We start from the raw sequence: 20,048 nt of genomic DNA, 5'->3' as shown, positions 1-20,048 counted from the left end.
TGCAGGTGCGATAGATCGCATACAAACCAATAGAGTGTCGGAATGGTATACTGTATGTTTATACTTCTCATCCAACCACAATCAAATTCACTCTATCCGGATGGCTAGATTTATCTGGATAGGTTTTTTTGAACGATGACAAGCCGGAATGAAAACAAGCCGAACTGAAATAGGAGTAACGAGGCTATTTTTAAAATGTAAAGAGTAGAAGTAAAAAGTCTGCTGTAAAATAATGATTCCAGCAAAGTATAGATACCCAAAATTTCTACTTAAAGTGATGGTTCGGAGTAATTTACCCTAGGGTCCTTTGCACCATGACCTCGAGCCAAACACCCCCCCAGAAGCTTTTTTCACCTGGGTCTAACATTGGGCGAGTTTGCATAGAGTAGCGTTAGCAGCTGAATAGGTTAGCGCAGGGGCTAATGGACCCACGTTTGTATCTCGTAAATGACCCCACTAATAATGCCAGAAATGATACCAAAGGTCTACACTAGTACATATAGGTTATGTACTCATAAAACGATGGATTGGAAAGTTTGTAAGTACACCAGAAATTTATGAACACTTGCCTGCTCTCTTCTGCTCTCTGTTGTTGCTGCTGCTGCTGCTACCTGCAGTTAGACGAGTGCTTAGGGCCATCTACAAATTACTACACCGAAAAGAGATACAACAAAAATATTTATTAATTTAATGATTAAATAAGGTAATGTCTCCAAACTTACCTCAATTATTACTTGTCTCCTGCTAGTTATATTACAGCACTTACTTTAAAAAAAAAAGTTAAATTAAAAAATATTTTTGTTGCATCTCTTTTCGGTGTTGTAATTTGTAGACGTCCCTAAGAACTGTCTTACTGCAGCAACAACAACAGCAGAGAGCAGAAGCCAGCAGGCAAGTGTTATTTATATAAACTTCTGGTGTACTTACAAACTTTCCAATCCATCGTTTTATGAGTGCATAACCTATATGTACTAGTGTAGACCTTTGGTATCATTTTGGGCATTATTACTGACCTGACCTGTGGCCCTTTGCTGCATGTCATTCCCCCTCTCTCTCTCTCCCCTTTCACATCTTCAGCTGTCCTATATAATAAAGGCCTAAAATGCCCAAAAAATTATCTAAAAAAAAAGAGAATTAACTAGAAGTGAAGTGCATGTGTCACGGCTGAACCAAAAGCTCAGTAGGTCTCCAGTCTCCATATGTGCATAAAAGAAATCTATTGTCTTGTGAATTATAGGTAGAAGTCCTTAAAGGCGGTCTTAAAATGGACTACAGTTTAATATAATACTGTAGCTCACTGAAAAGAGATGATGAGTAGTACAGAGTGTGCTTTTTTCATAGCGTTGTATGGCGAGCCATCACAAAAGAATAACATTTTCCCCACAGCCAGACAACCAGACAGAAAATAATTCAAAGTGTATTATTTAATAATATCCAAGCCTTCATCATTAGGCACCACACATGCTCAGACAGTCTCCAGGGGAGCTCCTCCAGGGAGCCCTCAACCCTGCCTCCTGTTCCTCGTGTTGCCAGGACAACAGAAAGCAGCTAGCAGCTGCACATGAGTCAGTGTCTCATAGCAACAGATTGGCTTTAGAATTGCATTCCGACCAATCAGGAGCCAGGTGTTTGTAGAGGAATCCCTGTTGTTGCTCCATTCTTATGTGTAGGAGGAGAGAAGGTGGGGCCACATGTGTAGTGTGGTACACAAAGCATCTTTCAGTGCAGTGTTTACTATACATGATGGCTCGAACAACAAGCCATCTGTGGTTTGTTGTTAGGCAATATGTACTATCAATAACACAATCACACACACAGCAACAACTGATCATAAAGTATTTTTTTTCTTTTAAGATTTTTTGGGCATTCCTGCCTTGATTTGATAGGAAAGCTGAGATATGAAAGGGGGGAGAGAGGGGGGAAGACATGCAGGAAAACCATCACAGGTCAGATTCAAACCCTGGACCTTCTGCATCGAGGATTAAACCTCTACATGTGCCCCCTCTCTACCAACTGAGCTATTTGTATGTACTATCAAAGTACTGAGACAAAATTTCAATGAGATTCACATAAACATGGTACTTTTGGTGACAAAAACCACGCCAAAGATTGTCCATGTAAACCTGTACTGACCACCAGAGGCCATCAAATTTCTCCATTATCCGAATGTTTTGTTTTGTAGCCATGTAATTCAATTGTTGGTCTAAAAGTCCAATATTTACCTCTTTATCTCATATTTTTCTTATTTCTTATTAGTGATAGTTTGTAGATGGCACACACAACTTTACCATGAAATGTAGGAGATAATGTAGTAAATATGGATTTCTGATCAATTTAATGCCCACTTTGCATCTTTTGAAGCCATATTGAAATGAATGTGTAATATTTAGGAGCTGAAGTAAAGGTGGAATAATTATTAAATAATAATTAAAGATGGAATTTTCATTTCAAGCTGAAGTATTCCTTTAAAATGCACCATGCACTTTACTCCTGCAGTTACGCGTCTCTCACAAACAGAATACACTATTTGACTGCAATAAAACATTGAATGCCAAAATAGCATTCTGACATACAGAAATCAGTAAAGTAAACACCATTCCATCTTTTCAGGAAGATCACTTGCACACATCAACTCAACATGCTTTGGCTTGTCATTTAGTACATCTTTTGCATAGCATGTTTTTTTGTTATGTGCTTATCCATCACATTTTTCATTCATAGCAGAGTAAGAATTTTCTTATTCTTTTACATCCGTGCCAAGTAATTGCAGTGACCTGAAATTAAAAAAGAGGGGCAAAAGATAGGTAGGAAGAAAGGATGAAGGATCCTTTTTGAGGGTTTCTACAATGCTGGCTGTGTCCTTTCACCTAGATGCCATCTTGTAGTGATGGTGGGGAGGAGCAGTTGACTGACAAGTGTTTTCCAAGTTCAGCTGAGCTCACAAAGCATTCCAGACATATGTATAACATTGGCATTAGCTTCTGTGACTTAAATATAAACATCCAACCTTGTAAATTTATAATAAAAAATTGCAATTCAGAGGCATAAGAGCCGAGTGCTACTTCAAAATAATAATAATAAATCTGAAAAAATCCAGTTTTGCATTCCATCAAAACAAGAAAGACAAGAGCGCAGTGAAGGGATTTCACAACACCAAAGTATTCATCTTTTTGTAGCACTAAGGTATTCCTTTGGTTCTTGCCTGTTTGCTGTCCTAACAAAAAATGTTAATAATAAATCTGACAATGCAATAAATTAAAGCTTTCAGTGAAATCATGTATTCTAGTGAATATAATATGTGTGAGATGATTTTGGGTCATTTAACCATAGGGAATAATCTTATAAGTGAGTTTTGTGAGCTTTTTGGAATACTGAATACAATTTCTGTAGCGTGTAGCTTTAGTAATATGCAACATAAATCCAGAGATAAACAGTCTCATTAAAGTATTCCCACCTTGAGAGCTCTCTTATAGCCTGTACATTTTATAAAAAAAAAATCTTTGCAAACACATGCATTTGCAGTCCTCAATGTGAGCTTAAATGATTCAAAATGAATTGTGAAATTGTGTGGTCTTACATGAATGGTAATTGAAGAGAAAACTATTTAAAAAAATCTGAATTCATGAACTCAAGGCCTCATGTTTCTCCACTCAGCAATCTTAAGGACATTTCAACCAACATGGTCAAACATGTAATGGAAATCTATCAAATATGACAACATTATACATTTAGAGTGGATATACTTCATGTGGAAGTATGATCTTGTCAAGATGACACAGCCTATATTTGCCTGTCAGAGCTCAGGGGCTGTTAGTGAAATATAGTCCCTGGGTGATATATTTAACCCTGCTGGGGCAACTCCCCCCTTTTGAGTTCGCTCCTGGAGTTCCTGAGTTGGGGGAGTTGGCCGGATAGGGGAGTTGTGCATGTGGAGGCCCAGATAGTAACCTTTCCTCCAGATTCCCTGACTAAGTTGAAACCGCTTGGCCCACTTATATCACAAACAGGCTGCTGTGCTAAGGCCGGGGCTGTAATACGGGCGTGCTAACTTGTTTTCCTCGAAACTCCTCCCTCTTCTCTGCTGGCACTGCAGCTACACTGCCAGAGCTCCAAGTCCTCAATGCTCCCTGGGTTCATGCTTATGTGAGTCAGTGAGGCACGGCTGCTAAGGACAGGGCAACACACCTGCTACACCCCTTTCTCCTGTAGGCAAGCTGCAAACAAACACCAATTTACCAATTTCACAAAAGGTGTGAAAGTGTTGTCATATTTTTTATATATACATAAGCAGAAAAGATCAGGGTCTCATTCTCATGAAATTGACACTGGTCCTACTATTGCTTCTGACACATTTTTTCTTTGTCTAAATGCAGTCGGTGATATAACAGCATATGTAGGTCAAGACCGATTTGAATTCTCTTAAGTGTACTTGTGGGATTGATCTCATAGAAATTGTCAAAGAACAGCCCAAGATTCGTTGAAACAAAGATTTAAAAATATATATTTAATATTAGGAGAACAAAGAACAATATACTTTTCTCTGCACCCAGGAAAAAAGGTTATCAGTGCAGTGCATCTGTAGACTTGAATGCCTATGAAAATGAATTTGTCTGCAAATTTAACAATATAAATACTTATGTACATGTGTATATAATGGGGCATTGAGGTTGGCTCCACCCCAAAATTCCTAGAAGAGTGGCTGCACCAACAGACCAAAAAAAAAGTGTCAAAACCATGACCAAGAGTGGGATACACCATTACATTCTTGCCTAATGTATGTATCATTTATCAAGGTTAATTAGTGGCTTCTCTTGGGTCACCTGTTTTACTCTGAAACCATAATAATAGTGATACATCTAATTTTGAAGGGATAATGATACATTTTTACACTGGTAACATGGTTAAGGGCTACATCAATAATATAGATCACACAAAGCATTGTACTCACTTGTAGCTTAGTGACTATGTGTCGTTATATGAAATGTGAAGGTGATGAAAACTAAGCACTTGTTTATCTGCTTTTTCTGTGAGGAAGCTGCACAAACAGCTAAAAAAAAAACAAGACAGAAACCCGCGTTTCATCTGGACACTGGTGTTGCATTCAGGTATTGTGAGAAATGTGGTACATATGCCCTTTCTCCTGGCCCCCTCGCTTTCAAGTTGACAATAGAGTTGAAAAATAAAAGTTTCTTTGGATCGACCTTTTCCATTGGCAACAAGAAGTTATATGGAATCAAGTCAACGGGAATATGTCAATGTCTAATAGCCTAAAACATAGTAAGTGTTTATAACGTGTATCAACATAGCCTAATTAATCCTTCCTGGAAAGTTGTTTTTCATGGTTAAATTCTAAACTCAACTCATATATTCAAAAGCTGGTTGAAATTATTTATTTAAGTCAGAGGGCAAAACTTTGTATTTTGACTTCAGCTAGACGTGGACCTTAAATATTCTTCCTTTTATTTAAAAAATTCAGTTCAACCATTAGGCCTACAGACTTACACATAAATCCATATAAGCGGACCACCTATGTAAAACTAAGCAACTTTTGCAATGTATCTTTATAAAAGTCTATTAATTATATATATTAAATAAATATGTTTCTAAAATAATTTTCTATTTTGGATGACTTATTATTATAGACGTATTATAGCTATATAGTATTATAGCTGCATCGAGCCGTCAGGTGGTTTTCAGCAAGTTATTCCCATACCCCGTGAACGCAGCATAGACTCGATCGACCTTTTCCCTAGTTAAGCGGATGGCAGTTCATCGGGTTTACACTGACACTGCTGACTCTCAAGGCCACGCCCACCAACGGCCACGCACCCTATTTCCTCCAACCGTCCGGCTAGCACGCACTGTTCACGCGCTCTCTGCTCTTCCATTGGCTGAAGCTCCGCACACACTCAATTGTGATTGGCCAAGTGTTGCCACCCGCCAGTGCGTGTTGAGAGTTTTGTTTTTCTTTTTTTCTCCTTCCCATGTTTTACACACACAGCTGAGAGAAAAGGGGAGCCAGTCAGAGAAAAAGACGACCTCAACCCAACCCCAGTACAGGCAGCAGCACTGGCAACCGCCGTCTCTTTGTTCTGTACTGGCTTTGACAACAAAAAACAAAAAAGTGATATTAAGACATTTTATTCCTCAATGCCATCGCGAAAATTTACAGAGATGGACTCAAACGGGGTAAGTTAAGACATTTTTTTTTAACTGTAACTTTAGCTTGGGCGCGATATTTATTTTGCAATCCAGTGATATTCAATTATTTACCTAAACTAAAGCTAAGTCATCAGCTAAATTCAACATTTCTGTACAATTTTGTTAATATTATTTTGTCACGTCCAAGTGGTGCCAAATCAACCATATTAAATTAATTATTTTCATCACACATTCATTTAGCAATTTTGATTGTCATTCTTTAAAAAGTCATAACCTACGTATGGTAATCTCAACTGTAATTTAAACAATTACGGAAGCCTGTCAATGTTGACAAATTGTTTAATCTAGTTGAATTTGGTGGAAGATCAGTAATATGTTTTTTTTAATTTTTTTACTGTAAAATGTATTAGTTATAACGTAATAAGCCTACTTCCTGATGCAAACCGCTTTATGGGGATTTCACATGGCTCATCTCGGCAGCACGTCACTGTTTGGTCTATATTCGGCAATGGGAGGTGTCCTGGCTCTAAGCCAAAGGCAGTGCATGCTGGGGTGGAGTGTAGTCACCAACACCCCCTTCCAATTTGGCTGGGAAATTTAGATTGGGGAACAGTGATGAGCAGATAACTGGAAATAGATTTTTTATTTTTATTTTTTTTACCATTCTGTTCAATAGAATATAAACCTTTTCCTTGTTTACATTTATGCCATAATCAGATCAGTATCAAAGTGGAATCAACAAAGCGAATCGTGCAGGTTAAAATTAACCCAGATGACCCAATGATGTGGCAATACTGTAGGCTACTTTAATTTCAGTTCTTTTTATCTGAAGTTTATTTATTGTTCCTTTCAGACTGAGTATATGGACCATTGTGCGTCCAATTCAAAGAGAAGGAGGCATGACAGTGAACAGACTTACCCGAGGGGAACCTGTGGCCTGGAGTACACAGACCTGGAGGCAGCTGAAGCGCTGGTGTGTATGAGCTCATGGGGCCAGGGCCACTTCCTCGGCAGCAGCAGGCCAAACCCCTGCAAGCCCAGACCCCTCACCCCCGCTTCTGATTCCTGTGACTCCCTCATGCCGTCAGAACTTCCAGACCCCCCAAAGGACTTTGTGTCCCTCTCCTCCCTGGTAAGTGACTTATCATGCTGTACAGGTGTCAACCAATTGACTAATATGTAAGTCAGTTTAGCAACATCAGGGTCTGCCCCCTCTTCAGAAATTACACAGAGCTGTGTGAACCCACAGCTTACTTGATTCGATTAGATAGATTTAATAGATTAGTTTAAATAGGTAAACATTCCTGAGAGTCAAGGTTTGCAATAACCCTATGACCTTTTTGATGTGAATGTGTAAAGATAACTGTGTGACCATGGTTTATGACGTGAGACTAGGGCAGGTGACAGGTGCTGCAGCAAGAAAAGCCATGATACTGATCGGTGGTTTAACCTTCAGACAGAGTTTCTCCTCTTAAAGGCAGGGTCATAAAAATCACAGTTTATAGCTCTTATTAGAGTGATTTGTGTGTGTACCTGCTTGCCACCTGTGTGGCATCTCTCTGAAAACACTTTTCGCTGTACAACCAGAGAAACACACACCTATTCCAATAGCATTGGGGTTAATTCTTCTCTCCCTTCTCTTTCCAGTGTATGACTCCCCCTCACAGCCCCAGCTTTGTTGAGGCATCCAGCGCTGCGCTCCAGTCAAGCTCTGGCCTGGCTGTGTCCTCACAACACTGTGGGTCCTGGGTCCATCAGCCTGTCCTGGCACCCATTGCTGAAAAGACCCCCTCCCTCCCCCCTCTGCCACAGCCCTGCAGAGCCATGGCGACCAGTGTCATCCGCCACACTGCAGACAGCACCCCCTGCCAACACCGCATTCCAGTGGCCCCCGATCCAAAGAAAACTAGAGACACAGTAACGGCTGCAACGGTCTGCCAGCAGCAGCAACGCATTACAAAGACTGAGCAGAAAACCACACCCCCGACTCCTCCAGCTCCTCTCATACCCACATTATCTGCCTCAAGAATAGAGCAGCATGCCAGTCCCCCAAATCCATGTTTGAACAGTGTCTCCACCCCCACTCCTGTCAATATGCAACTGCAAAACAGCCTAGCCACTCCCTCTGCTCCTGCAACCCTGTCCCCGCACTCAGTCCCCAGCCCTCAAATCATTTGCCAGATGTTCCCTGTCAGCAGCCAATCTGGTATAATCTCAGCCTTCATCCCTGGTGCGGTTCAGACATCCAGTAATGGGATTCGGACCACCACCACGCCCATCCTCCCCCAGCCCGCCTCAGCCAATGGCGCCCCTCTCCAGCAGTCCCTCATCGTGGGCTCAGCGATGCCCCAAGGCACGGTGATGCTGGTTCTCCCTCAATCCTCTGTCTCTCAGGCCCCTCACTGCCCTCAGACTGTCATGACCCTGGGCAACACCAAGCTACTACCTCTGGCCCCGGCCCCTGTGTATGTGCCAGCGGGGACCAGCAGCGGTACAACAGTAACAAAGATGGACTTTTCCCGCAGGAGAAACTATGTCTGCAACTTCCCGGGCTGCAGGAAGACGTATTTTAAGAGCTCACACCTCAAGGCTCACCTAAGAACACACACAGGTGAGGGTTTAATGCATTTTTTAGTGTGTGATTTGGTTTATACTGGTGAGGATGTGGAATAAAATGGGACCACAGATAAGTGTTGCATCCTGTTTGTAAAACATTCCTTTCTTGGTCTTGTTATTCTTGATAGGAAGAGAGTGAGCTCATTGTTATTTCTCAGACAGTGGGATGTTTGAAGTTTTTATGACTATACTGTGATTCACTTGCTGACTCCCTACTCTCCCTGTTTCCCTCCCTTAGGTGAGAAGCCTTTCAGCTGCAGCTGGGACGGCTGTGATAAGAGGTTTGCCCGCTCTGACGAGCTCTCCCGTCACCGGCGAACACACACCGGTGAGAAAAAATTTGTGTGTCCCGTGTGCGACCGGCGATTTATGCGCAGTGATCACCTCACCAAACACGCCCGCCGCCATATGACCACAAAGAAAATTCCCTCGTGGCAAGCTGATGTCAGGAGCCTGAACAAAATGGCTGCAGGCAAGACAACTCCCTCAAAACCCGGCCTTGCCACACTAAGCATGCTGGTACCTGCCGGCTCAAAGTAGACAATAAACACTGCCATCCTACCCACTCCCAAGATACCACAGGGACACAGGAAGCAGCCAAGCACACAAGGCTGCTGCAATTTTACTCATGGGAATGAAAGAACAAACATGCACTGGACTTTTTTTCCTTTCTACTGCTCATTTGTAAATGTATTTTTCTTTAAGGGATTGTTTTGTTTACTTTGATATAATTGAATATTAATGCACTGTTGCCAAAGCTTTTGTAGGAAGTTTGTCTTATACATTTCATCTTCTCCACCCCTCCTACAACACGTTCTCTATGTTTGTGTTGATATATATATATATATATATATATATATATATATATATATATATATATATATATATATATATGAATGTATTGTTTGTTGTACTATGAAATTCATTTATTTGTCATATTTGGGAAAACATAAAAAATAATGTACATATGAATATTAATCATCAGTACTATGATTATACCTTGATTATATCCCCCTGTCTAACTTTTTCACATTATTTAATACATATTTGTAATAAAAAAGATTAAGTCATTAAGTCATTTTTTGTGCATTTTGTGACCTTTCCGATACCTAATCCGGGAAAAAAGACTTGTGGCATCTTAGTATAGTCAGCAATCTTTCCCGGTTGTCTCATGCAGAAATGCAGTGAGTGGTGCCTTCCCACATCCTGTGTGTGTCACCCCCACCGGCCTCTTTTGCTCTATTAGCGGAATGAATTTTGGTGTTATAAAAGCTCTTTTGGTGACACCATCTGGGGACATTGTGTCCTGTTCGTTAGCTCAGAGCAAGAGTGTTGATGAGTCAGCAGACAAGACAGACAGAGATGTGTTTGTCTTTTTAGAGTTTATTAACTAATCTTTTGAGCCCATTCAGCACTGTCACATGAACACAAGGGGGTGGTGGGGCTGTGTGACTCTTGCATAATACACTACTGAGTTTTATTCACTCAAAAATCTCTTATCAATCTGGCATCATTTAGCAAACACCAGTCGTTACACGTTCTTAGTATTGTCATATGCACAACATTCGCAGTGAAGCAGTCATTGGCAATGAAATGCTTAGTTATCATGCTCCCTACAACATTACATACAAATATGTATATAAAAAAAGAAAATCAGGTGAGTAAAATCTAATTAGAATCTAATAAAGACAAAAAATAGTGCAGCAGTTATATAAATGAAATATGACATACTATAAAATACTGTGGTAGACAGGTGTACAGTAATAGTAAAATGTATATACTTTAATACAAACAGGTTGTGTAAATGAAAAATGTGAAATATAATATGATAATGAATAGAAGGAAAAATGGTATTGTCCATCCTTGGCCATAAAAAACAACATGGGGTAAGTAGAAGGAAGACATTTTCAGCTAGGAATTTGGGATGATACAAGTGGAAATTAAAAGGGCTTATCTGTGCTCTCTCTCTCTCTCTCTCTCTCTCTCTCTCTCTCTCTCTTTATTTATTTATTACCAGTGGTCCCATACCCAGTAACAGCAACATCTCTTCCAATCAGACAGTGAGAAATATGAACTGTTGGGGGTGCGACCAATCACTTCTCTTCCCTACTTACCCGCCCCTTTGCCTTACTGACCGACTTACTGATTGGCTGTGTGCCACAACGGTGATCTACAGCAACATCTGGTGGCGGACTCATGTCATTTGATCATTTACAGTGCTGAACAATATCCTGTTGGATTGAAATGTTTTGTGAAGTCTTTGGTAAAGTATAACAGTATAACAGTTGAGGTGATCATAATGCACTTCACAATTGGTGCTCATTGCCAAAATGGTACTGGATTGTATGTTTATTTTTTTTATTTATTTTATTATTTCAGGACAATGCATATTTGATGAACATGTATAACAGCACACGTAAAAAATGCTAGATTGTAGCCCAAAGGCTAATTTCCATATGTAGTCCATTATGTAGTCCAATATGTCATTGCCAATAGTACTGGTTATTAAGAAACTCAAAGTTATTCATCTGCAAGCAAAGTTTGTTTGCTGCATTGAATATACAGAATTTAGGAGGGATTTTGTAATTATGGAATGTGAGTTAAAAGGCACTTAAACTAAAAAGCCAAACACAATTACAGTTCAATTTATGCGTCGTTAAAAATGCAATTACATAAAGTAGAGTTAATATCTTGTTTTATTCATGTTTTTTGGTGCATAAAAGTAAAGTTTTTTTTAATGGGTTAATCTTATTTAAATTAAACTACATTTGTAATTCTTACTATTAACGTTATATCTATTCAGTAAACTATTTTCATTAATTCAATTTCTGTCGGATTTATGGCAATAAAAATGTTTCTCAGGGAAGTGTTTTCTTGTTGCACCAATGGCCCTTGTGTTGCTAGGTTACATCACCACAACTAGGACAGTTTGCTGGAGGTCTAAAACCCGTGGAAGTGGACATAAAACCACACCAAGTTCTGCATTTCTTTTCCAGAGAGGACAGCTTGTAAGACTTTTTATTTAGCTTACTTCGCTTCGGACTTATTTTTTTTTAGCTAGCTAGCTCACGAAAATTGTGTGGTCGCTAATTTCACTATTTCTCCTCGTCGTAATCAGCATGGAGGCCGGAGGTAAACTGGAAGAACTAAACATGACAGTGGATGAAGTCGACAGACTGACACAAGCTTTCAAAGACGAGAAATTCAGGGAAATGTTTCGCGATTACGCCAATGAAATATCAGACCCTGAGAATAAGAAGAAGTATGAAGAGGAGATCAAACTTTTGGAGCAGGAGAGAGGAAACACGATTGAATTTATCCACCCGGAACCATTTAGGGCTCTCAGGACCAGTGTAAACGGCAAGCAGAAGTGTTTCATCAACATCTGCGCCAATGAAAAAGTTGGAAAGCCTGAATGTAAATGGGGTGTGTCGGAGGATGGCCGCAGAGGACAGTCCTGGTCCCTGCCTCACAGTCTGCACCCAGGGAGACAAAGCGTAGATCCAAAAGGGAACAAGGCCATGATCTATGATGTTATTTTCCACCCTGACACTCTCCACATTGCAAGCAAAAACAAGCGATTTATGGATATAGTTCACAGCACAGCCATTCAGGGAATCCAGAATGCTTTTAAAGTGACTCTAGATAAAAACAATGTAAGGGAGATGAATACAAAATACAAAGGCCTTCCGCAGCCTTGTGTCATCCGAAAACCCATACTTGGATATAAAACCAAGGAGCCCTCAGAGGAGCCTGACCCTCTTGCATTCCCATACCCGGATGAAAAAGGACCTACCACATCCCAGGAAACCAAGCCCACAGAATCACCCGCAACAAAGAACAGCAGTGATGCTAAACCTAAAAGCTCCCAGATCCGGCCTCAGAAAGCCAAAGAGCCTACCAAGCCAAACTACACCGTAAGATATAGATCTTTTATTGATATACAGGACTTCAGATGTTCTAGAGACTCTGCCCAAAGCCCCAGGCCCAAAGAAATAGTGTTTACCATCGACATGCCACTACTGAAGGCGGCCACAGACGCCAGCCTTGAGGTAAAAGAGAGACTGTTGTTGCTGGAGTCCAAGAAACCAGCCTACAGACTGGAGCTGCCCTTAGCCTACCCTGTGGATGATGATAAAGGAGAGGCAAAGTTCAACAAACAGAGAGGACAGCTTACAGTCACGCTGCCTGTTCTTCCTTCGAACGAAGCGTTTGATTTTGCTGTAGGTTCTGCTCACACTAGCGTTAGTGATGACGAGAGGCAGGAGGAGAAAAGCGAGGTGGAAGAGGATGATAACTGGAAGGAGAAAGAAAAAGAAAGCCAGAAAACTGAGGAGGAGGAGCAAAGAGGTGTTGGAAAGGATTTGAGGCAGCAGACAAGGTTAGAGAAAGGTGAAGAAGAGGGAGAAAAAGGTCAGGACAAAGGAGAGGAGCGGATGAGGGAAGGCCAGGAAGGTGTAGAGGGAGAGGACAGTGGAGTGGAGGAGGAGACGTTGAAAGAGCAGGAGCAGGGAAATGAAAACGAAGTTGGAAACTTGAACCTACAGAAGACGCAGCAACACCAGGATAAAAATGATTCCAGTCTAACAAGTCTTCAGTGTGATATCGTTGATGTTTCTGCTGAAGAAGAAAAATCATTAACTGTTGATAACAGGCTTGTGGCCTCACCTGAGACAGAAAACCAGCCTGTTTTAGTCACTGCTGAACATTCAAGCTGCATAGGAAAAGGAGTAGTAAATCTGAACTCATGTTTAGAGTCAACATCCAAAATGAAGACTTCAGACACCAAGGAGGAGAATGAAAAGACACGAGAGAGTGTACATGGAAATGAGGTGAGATAAATCATAACAATCGTGCTGACAAAAAGCTACAAGTGTCTGATCAAACTAAGCTACTTATATTTTGTTTGCTTCAGGTGGAAACAGATGCTGCATTTCTACATCTCAGATCCACTGAGGAATCCCAAAGTTCCACAGCAGCTAATACACCTAGCCGGAACATAAAGGTCTGCTGCACTTCCCAGGAGTCCAGCGAGATGCCTGCGACAGATGAAGCAAGCAATTCAAGTAGAGAAGGTTCAGGCAACAGGGCGACTTTCTTCTCTGAGGAACGTGCCGTGGGCGCCGTGGAGAGGGAGAGGGAGAGGGAGAGCGTAGACGAAGACGACCTGCTGACGGAGCAAATCTTTCACAACCCAGAGCACGGCAACAAGCCACCCCCCGTGTTATTGAGGGAAATTGATAAAGATGGAAATGAAAAGGTCATAAGTGATCATTCCACATCTGCTGGGTTCATCTTCCAAAACTCCCTGATGTATGAGCTGGACTGAGGACTGTGTGCAGAGGAAGGTTCAGGGCAAGTTGTTCAGATTATTATTATTTTTTTTTTTTTCCTGGATCATCAATCAGTTTTGAATGCAAGTTATATCAGTTAAAAACGTCTGCAGTGTCCAACAATATTAAAATGATGAAATACTTTTATTTTATTGATTTTTTGTCACATGTATATAAAAAGTGTGGGTCATTAACACAGTCAAAACCAACTCCCTTTAGCCAACACTCAGAGCCTGAGCCACTGTGTTCAGAAAAATAAAAAAAACTTGAATTCATCTGATTTCTTTATACCCATGCCTAGTAGAAGTAGGTCAGTAGGGCTACCTGCAGTTTTGTTTAAGAGGAAGGAAGAACAGGAAAGAAGTTGTGTGACAGTGAAAGTGTAAAACAGGCTGCTTGAAGTACTTTTTAATAACAAACCTCAACAGAGTCAATATTGTCCTTTCATTTATAGGCATTACCAGAAAACTGTACCCTCCGACAGCATCTCGTAGCTTGCAATCCATTTCAAAATTTCCAGGCGTTTCCTGTCAAACGGAAGAGTTTGTTCTGCCTCATCTGATTCCTCTCTGGAGGGAGTTGTCTAAAAACTTGGAGTAGCAGAAGAGGGAGCAGAAGTGCTGATGCACGGGAGCGTCTGTGCCACCCATGTCGTCCACCAGGACCACTGTGTGAGAGACTTGGTGCAGGTTCATGCTGACCGCCGTCTCGATGTAGAAATTGATGCATACGCGGCCGCAGTCGCAGGTCTTGGCTACTTCGAGGTCCCGACACAAGTGGGCAGGGATGAGGTGAGGTCCGTATGGTAACCTGCGAGGTCAATCGGAAAGATACAATTAGGAGTGTGCTCTAAGAACCACAGTACCAGTGTTATTAAGATACAGTATCAGAATCAGAGAGGGCTTTATTGCCAAGTACGTTTTTTGCACATACAAGGAATTTGTCATGGTGTTGTTGGTGCATGTCACACATTCTCAAATATAAGAAGGATGATATATGTATGTATGGTATATACTGAGATTGTTTAACTCTAACCTGAGGTTGGCCACAGCTCTGGAAGCCAGTTCTTGAAGTGGAAGGGGGATTGCAATTTTCATTGTGTGGTTAAACGGGTTAAACGGATTCCCAAACAGGTCCAGGTTCTCCAGACTCAGCTTACGGAAGTCACTGGGCAACACAGCTAGCTGGTTGTGCGCCGCTGACAGGAACCTCAACTTCGAGAGACGGCCGACGTGGAACGGCAAACGGACGAGCTCGTTGTCGTCCAGCTTGAGGTTCACCAGTTCTTTGAGCAGGCAGAAGTGAGCGGGGAGGGACTGCAGTCGATTCTGGCTGAGGTCCAGGAGCTGGAGGGTCCGCTGCAGTGTGGACAGGCAGAGGGCCTCGCTGAAGGCTTCCAGCTGGTTGTTGTGGAGGATGAGCTCAGAGAGGCAGCCGAGGTCACCGATGGTGGTGGGGAGTTTCTTGATGTGGTTGTTACTGAGGTCTAGCTTGCGGAGAGCTACAAAAACAAAGAAAAATACTACTTAAAAGGGGCAATCCAGCTATTTAGTATTGCACTTTAATACATTGAAGAAAAAAAAAAAAAAAGAATGATCAAAACTGAAGCTACATTTTCCAGCAACTCATCAAGGTTATTTTCTCACAGAAGACACAATAAGACTATTTTCGCATTTACTAGGACCCCTCCTTATCAATGCTCTGTAATCTTCTCTATTAAAACAAAAAGGGAGTAAAGTGCAGAAACAGAATGTAAATCAAGCACTACTCTGTAGGCCAAAATATAACCACCAGTGTGTAGTTAACAATCCCAGCGACTCACTCTACCTTTAAGGGACAGCATCCGCATGTCCACCCGGGACAGTTTGCAGTAGGAGACCTGCAGCTGCTCCAGAGAGTAGGGGAAGTTGGAGGTGAGGGGGTAGTCCTTCTTGGAGACGATGCTGAGCTTCTTCTTGGGTTGTTCTACGTCTCTGGCGCGAACTGGAGTGAGCGTGGAGAGAGGAAGGCTGCCCGCGTCACTTCCTCTGTCTGCCAAACGAGCGGCTGAGAGGAAGTTCTTTAAGCTGTTAGCATCGGCCTACGAATGAATGAATAAATAAATAAAGAATGAATGAATGAATTTACCGGTGTTAATAGGTAAGAGAAAAAGCAGACTCACAGTATCTTCTCAGGTGGTCGTGTATGACCGGATTCCTTAAAATATCTAACCTAAATTCACTAGCCTGGAATATCTTGACACTTCTTTTGAATGCACATGATGAACTTTTTGCTGCTGGGAATAAAAATGTGAGTGATTCTGAATGTAAAGTACAGGGATTAGACACAATATAATGAATACCTGTACAGTACAATATTATCCAAAAAACACACACAAAGACATATTGGGGTGTTAATTTAAATGTATGGTCAATTTGTTTACAATTATAAAAATGTGGCCCTGTAGTTTAATTAAGGTTGGGCATCGAGAACCGATTCCTACTTGGAATCATTTCAAAAATTACGATTCCATCGGAATCATTTCTTTATTGGAATCGTTTGGAGGATTTGGTTTCAAATCTGATCATGGGTTCCAAATTTAACATGCGCAAGTTTTGGTTTCCGTAGTGGCCAGGCGCTTGTTGTGTTGCAGCCATGGAGCACAGTAAGCGGTGCTCTAGTGTGGCTTTATTTTACATTGAAAAAGCCCCGTCAAACTGCAACCCACCTTTGAATCAAAATAAAACTTTCCTCTTATTTGTGAAATAAACATGTGCCCCATTTCAACTCCACCACTCAAAGAATCGGAATCAAGAATTGATACGAACCGGAATCGAAAGGAAGAATCGGAATTGGAATCAGAATCGTTAATATCCAAACGATGCCCAACCCTAAGTTTAATTGTAGTTTGGTTCACACATTTCCCACAATTTAGGAACTTCGGTTTCTTCTGTTTATCTGACTAATGTGGCGTCAGTCTGTGTGTGGGTATGTGTGTGTAAGTGCATTTCAAATGTGACAGGTAGAACTATGTTAGGATCTAGGTGAAAGGTCACCACTGGTCTCAAAACAGCCAGGAGGGATTTACAGCAACTGGAAACAACGAGGCTTCTATGGTGGCTGTCCAGGCATCAGCTGCAGTCAAAACAACCAAATGTGTCTGTCTAGTTGTGACACATTTTTCAATGAAATAAGATTGAACCTGAAAATCTTGATCTGGACAAAAAAATAAAAAAGTAAATAAATCAGTTGTATATAGTCAGACTGTAAATGCACCATGTTGGATGTCGTACCTTGCTTAAACAAATGTCAACAGCAGGTTCCTTTAATCTCACTGTGGCCTTGCCTTCCGCCACAAACCAAGTGAAGAACTTCTCTATGTTGTCTTTCAGCTGCGAAAGAGAAAGTTGGCAAATATCAGTGATGGAAAAATACAAGAGTGACTCACTGTCTCAACAAGTGTAGACAGGAATACTGAAACATTTTAACCTATTCGTCAACATACAGGTTTATATCTTTACAGCGCTAATTTCTTTTGAAATCAGAAGCTTCTGAGGAGCACCTGAAGGCAGCATTTTGAAACCATGAAAACAATACTTCTTGGGTTTCCAATCTAGGTCTTTCTGGGAAAGATAATGAATAATTGATTTATTAGGTGATGGGATTGAGTTAATTGAAAACCAACAACACAGTCAAAGTTGCTGGAATGTTTTGATATGCAATATTTGATACTGTCCATTTAAAAAAGAAACTAGCACAAGATCTGACAAATAATAATAATAATAATAATAATAATAATAATAACATGATAAACTCATTTTTTGTCTAGTGTAAGAGCTAAGATAGCCTAGAAATGTAGACGCAACCTAGCGGCAGCAAATTTAATTTGCAGCCAGGGGTGTCTAGGCACTCTCCGTTGACTTTTTGCACATCTTTCTGATCTACCACAGCACATCATATAACATTTTTTGCTGCTTGTGACATTCTTGTGTTTTTGTCTTGTGATATTGTTGCCGTTTATTGTTTTAGTGTTAGGAAAAATGTCCCTATGTGTTGAGCACTTTTTTTTACTCTTGTGGTAGGAATGTCTTGTCTTATCTGTTGTGCATTTTTTCTTCTTCATCGTGGGATAGTGAGAAACGAACTTTCGATTCCTCTGCATGTCTAGTATATGTGAAGAAATTGACAATAAAGCAGACTGGACTAAAACATCAATGAAAGAGAGGAGGGGGATATATTCATTCTCTTGAGTTGATATTTATGTGTAAATGTCTGACGTCAATGAAGTTTGATGATTTAATGGTTGTTTTTTTCTTATTCTTTTTAAGTACAACTTTGCTCTTCAAGTCCATCAGACTTTAAAAAGAAAGAACTGTCTGGCGCAAATGCATGCTGGGAAAGGGTCTAATAGTCCCCTGCCTGAATGGATGAACTGAAATATAGACAGGTCCTATAGACCGAATTACTGTGACGTCGCGCTAATGCAAAAATCATTGAAAATTGAATTGCGGAGATATGTAAAATCTGCAAACTTGTTTATTTCTGTTGTCATTTTCAACAGTAACTAACATTTATCGATTTAAACCAAATCTAGTGTTACAAATGGTAGCATTTCACCGCCAGTCGGACTGACTGCTAGATTGGGTGGTGTCATTTTCTTTTGTCTGTAGCCCCAACAGGTAAATTAGTTCTCCAACCTAACGTTAGTGAAAGCGTTGACATATGAAAGCATCAAACATACATTTTAAATGAATGAAATGAGAGTATATCCAGTTGTTCCTCGTCCCTATTTGCTCAGCGCCGTTAAATTGTACGTACAGGACGCAGGAGTTTTCTACCCGGAAGTTTTTATAAACAAACATTGTGATTGAGTTTACATATTCAGAAACAGTGCCTTTAAACGAGCCGTCAGGACTTCTGCAAGTTGTGATGTCACAACTATGCTATTTACAGGTAGAAAGTGCCGCTACTGTGCCGTTATAGGCATTCCCCGGCTGCAAAGACGGTGCAGAGACTCCAGTGAAGATGCGGAAGACCCAGAAATGCTGACCAATCAGAGCAGACTAGGCTTTTTAGGGAGGGGGGCTTAAAGAGACAGGCGCTAAAACTGAGCTTTTCAGACAGAGGGTGAATACAAGTATATTCCGACAGACACTATGAAAAAAATTATGTGTTTTTTGAACATTAAAGCATGTAAAAAACTCAAATACAAGTATGAACCTAAAAATTAGCATAATATGGGACCTTTAACAAACAGCAGTAGTACAGTACAGACAATCAACAATAACAACAGACACTTACCTTGTACTTTGAGCCTGCTCTGTCTTTAGCTGTGCAGATCATCATGTAAATGTTGTTGCGTTGACTCGTCTTGTCCAAATGCTTCCCGATGGACAGCACAGCTCTCGCCCCCTTCCCTCGACTTTTCATCCCAAACGTTGGGAGCATCCGATTCACCACCTCGACATCACACTGCAGCTTCATCGCAATCGAATACTAAAATAACAAACACTTGAAGCCCGAGTCAGAGTGAACTAAAGGTTTAAATACCAGAGAAAAATCCAGAAACTTCCTCGAAAAAGTAACGATAGCTAGTAAATTACTGGTATAGATATATATTCGTATGTATCTATATATCTAGCTATGAGTTACTGGAACTACTGACACAACAACACACATAGCTACGTCCTCGTCACGGATGTCAACAACCAGACCAGCCCTCTGTACCGAGCTGCAGCTGCATCTGAACGCCTGTCGAAGACACTGCATACAGCAGGGATACTGAAGCCTTTAGTTGGCAGCTGCGGTGAGCTTGACAGTGTTAATGAATTGTTAAAAGGATAAGTTTTCGGTTGTCAGTTGGTTGGTTAGCTGCTGTTAGCATAATCTCGCGCGCGTGGGAAGTGACGTTATGGAAGCGCTCGTTTTTTTTTCAGCCTGGGCGTAGAGCAGGAGAGG

General features: G+C 41.0%; 3 protein-coding genes across 3 annotated transcripts; 2 read left to right on the top strand and 1 right to left on the bottom strand.

The window, feature by feature from the left end:
- The first annotated feature begins 5,980 nt into the window (after positions 1–5,980).
- Positions 5,981–9,604, top strand: LOC114546848 (Krueppel-like factor 11). The gene is made up of 4 exons (XM_028565959.1): positions 5,981–6,189; positions 7,016–7,294; positions 7,810–8,773; positions 9,017–9,604. Exons 1-4 carry the CDS (start codon positions 6,151–6,153, stop codon positions 9,316–9,318), a joined length of 1,584 nt encoding a protein of 527 aa, XP_028421760.1. The 5' UTR covers positions 5,981–6,150; the 3' UTR covers positions 9,319–9,604.
- A 2,048-nt stretch (positions 9,605–11,652) lies between these two features.
- dnaaf2 (dynein axonemal assembly factor 2) lies at positions 11,653–14,240 on the top strand. The gene is made up of 2 exons (XM_028566264.1): positions 11,653–13,610; positions 13,694–14,240. Exons 1-2 carry the CDS (start codon positions 11,898–11,900, stop codon positions 14,105–14,107), a joined length of 2,127 nt encoding a protein of 708 aa, XP_028422065.1. The 5' UTR covers positions 11,653–11,897; the 3' UTR covers positions 14,108–14,240.
- Positions 14,241–14,251: 11 nt separating this feature from the next.
- On the bottom strand, positions 14,252–20,045 carry lrr1 (leucine rich repeat protein 1). The gene is made up of 5 exons (XM_028566265.1): positions 19,392–20,045; positions 17,384–17,482; positions 15,939–16,191; positions 15,147–15,612; positions 14,252–14,921 (listed from the first exon to the last, which is right to left on the bottom strand). Exons 1-5 carry the CDS (start codon positions 19,572–19,574, stop codon positions 14,666–14,668), a joined length of 1,257 nt encoding a protein of 418 aa, XP_028422066.1. The 5' UTR covers positions 19,575–20,045; the 3' UTR covers positions 14,252–14,665.
- Between the last annotated feature and the right edge of the window lie 3 nt (positions 20,046–20,048).

Source organism: Perca flavescens, chromosome 20 (assembly GCF_004354835.1).
Source record: "Perca flavescens isolate YP-PL-M2 chromosome 20, PFLA_1.0, whole genome shotgun sequence".
In the NCBI taxonomy this organism is placed as follows: domain Eukaryota; kingdom Metazoa; phylum Chordata; class Actinopteri; order Perciformes; family Percidae; genus Perca; species Perca flavescens.
This window is presented reverse-complemented; position numbering and strand designations above follow the sequence as displayed.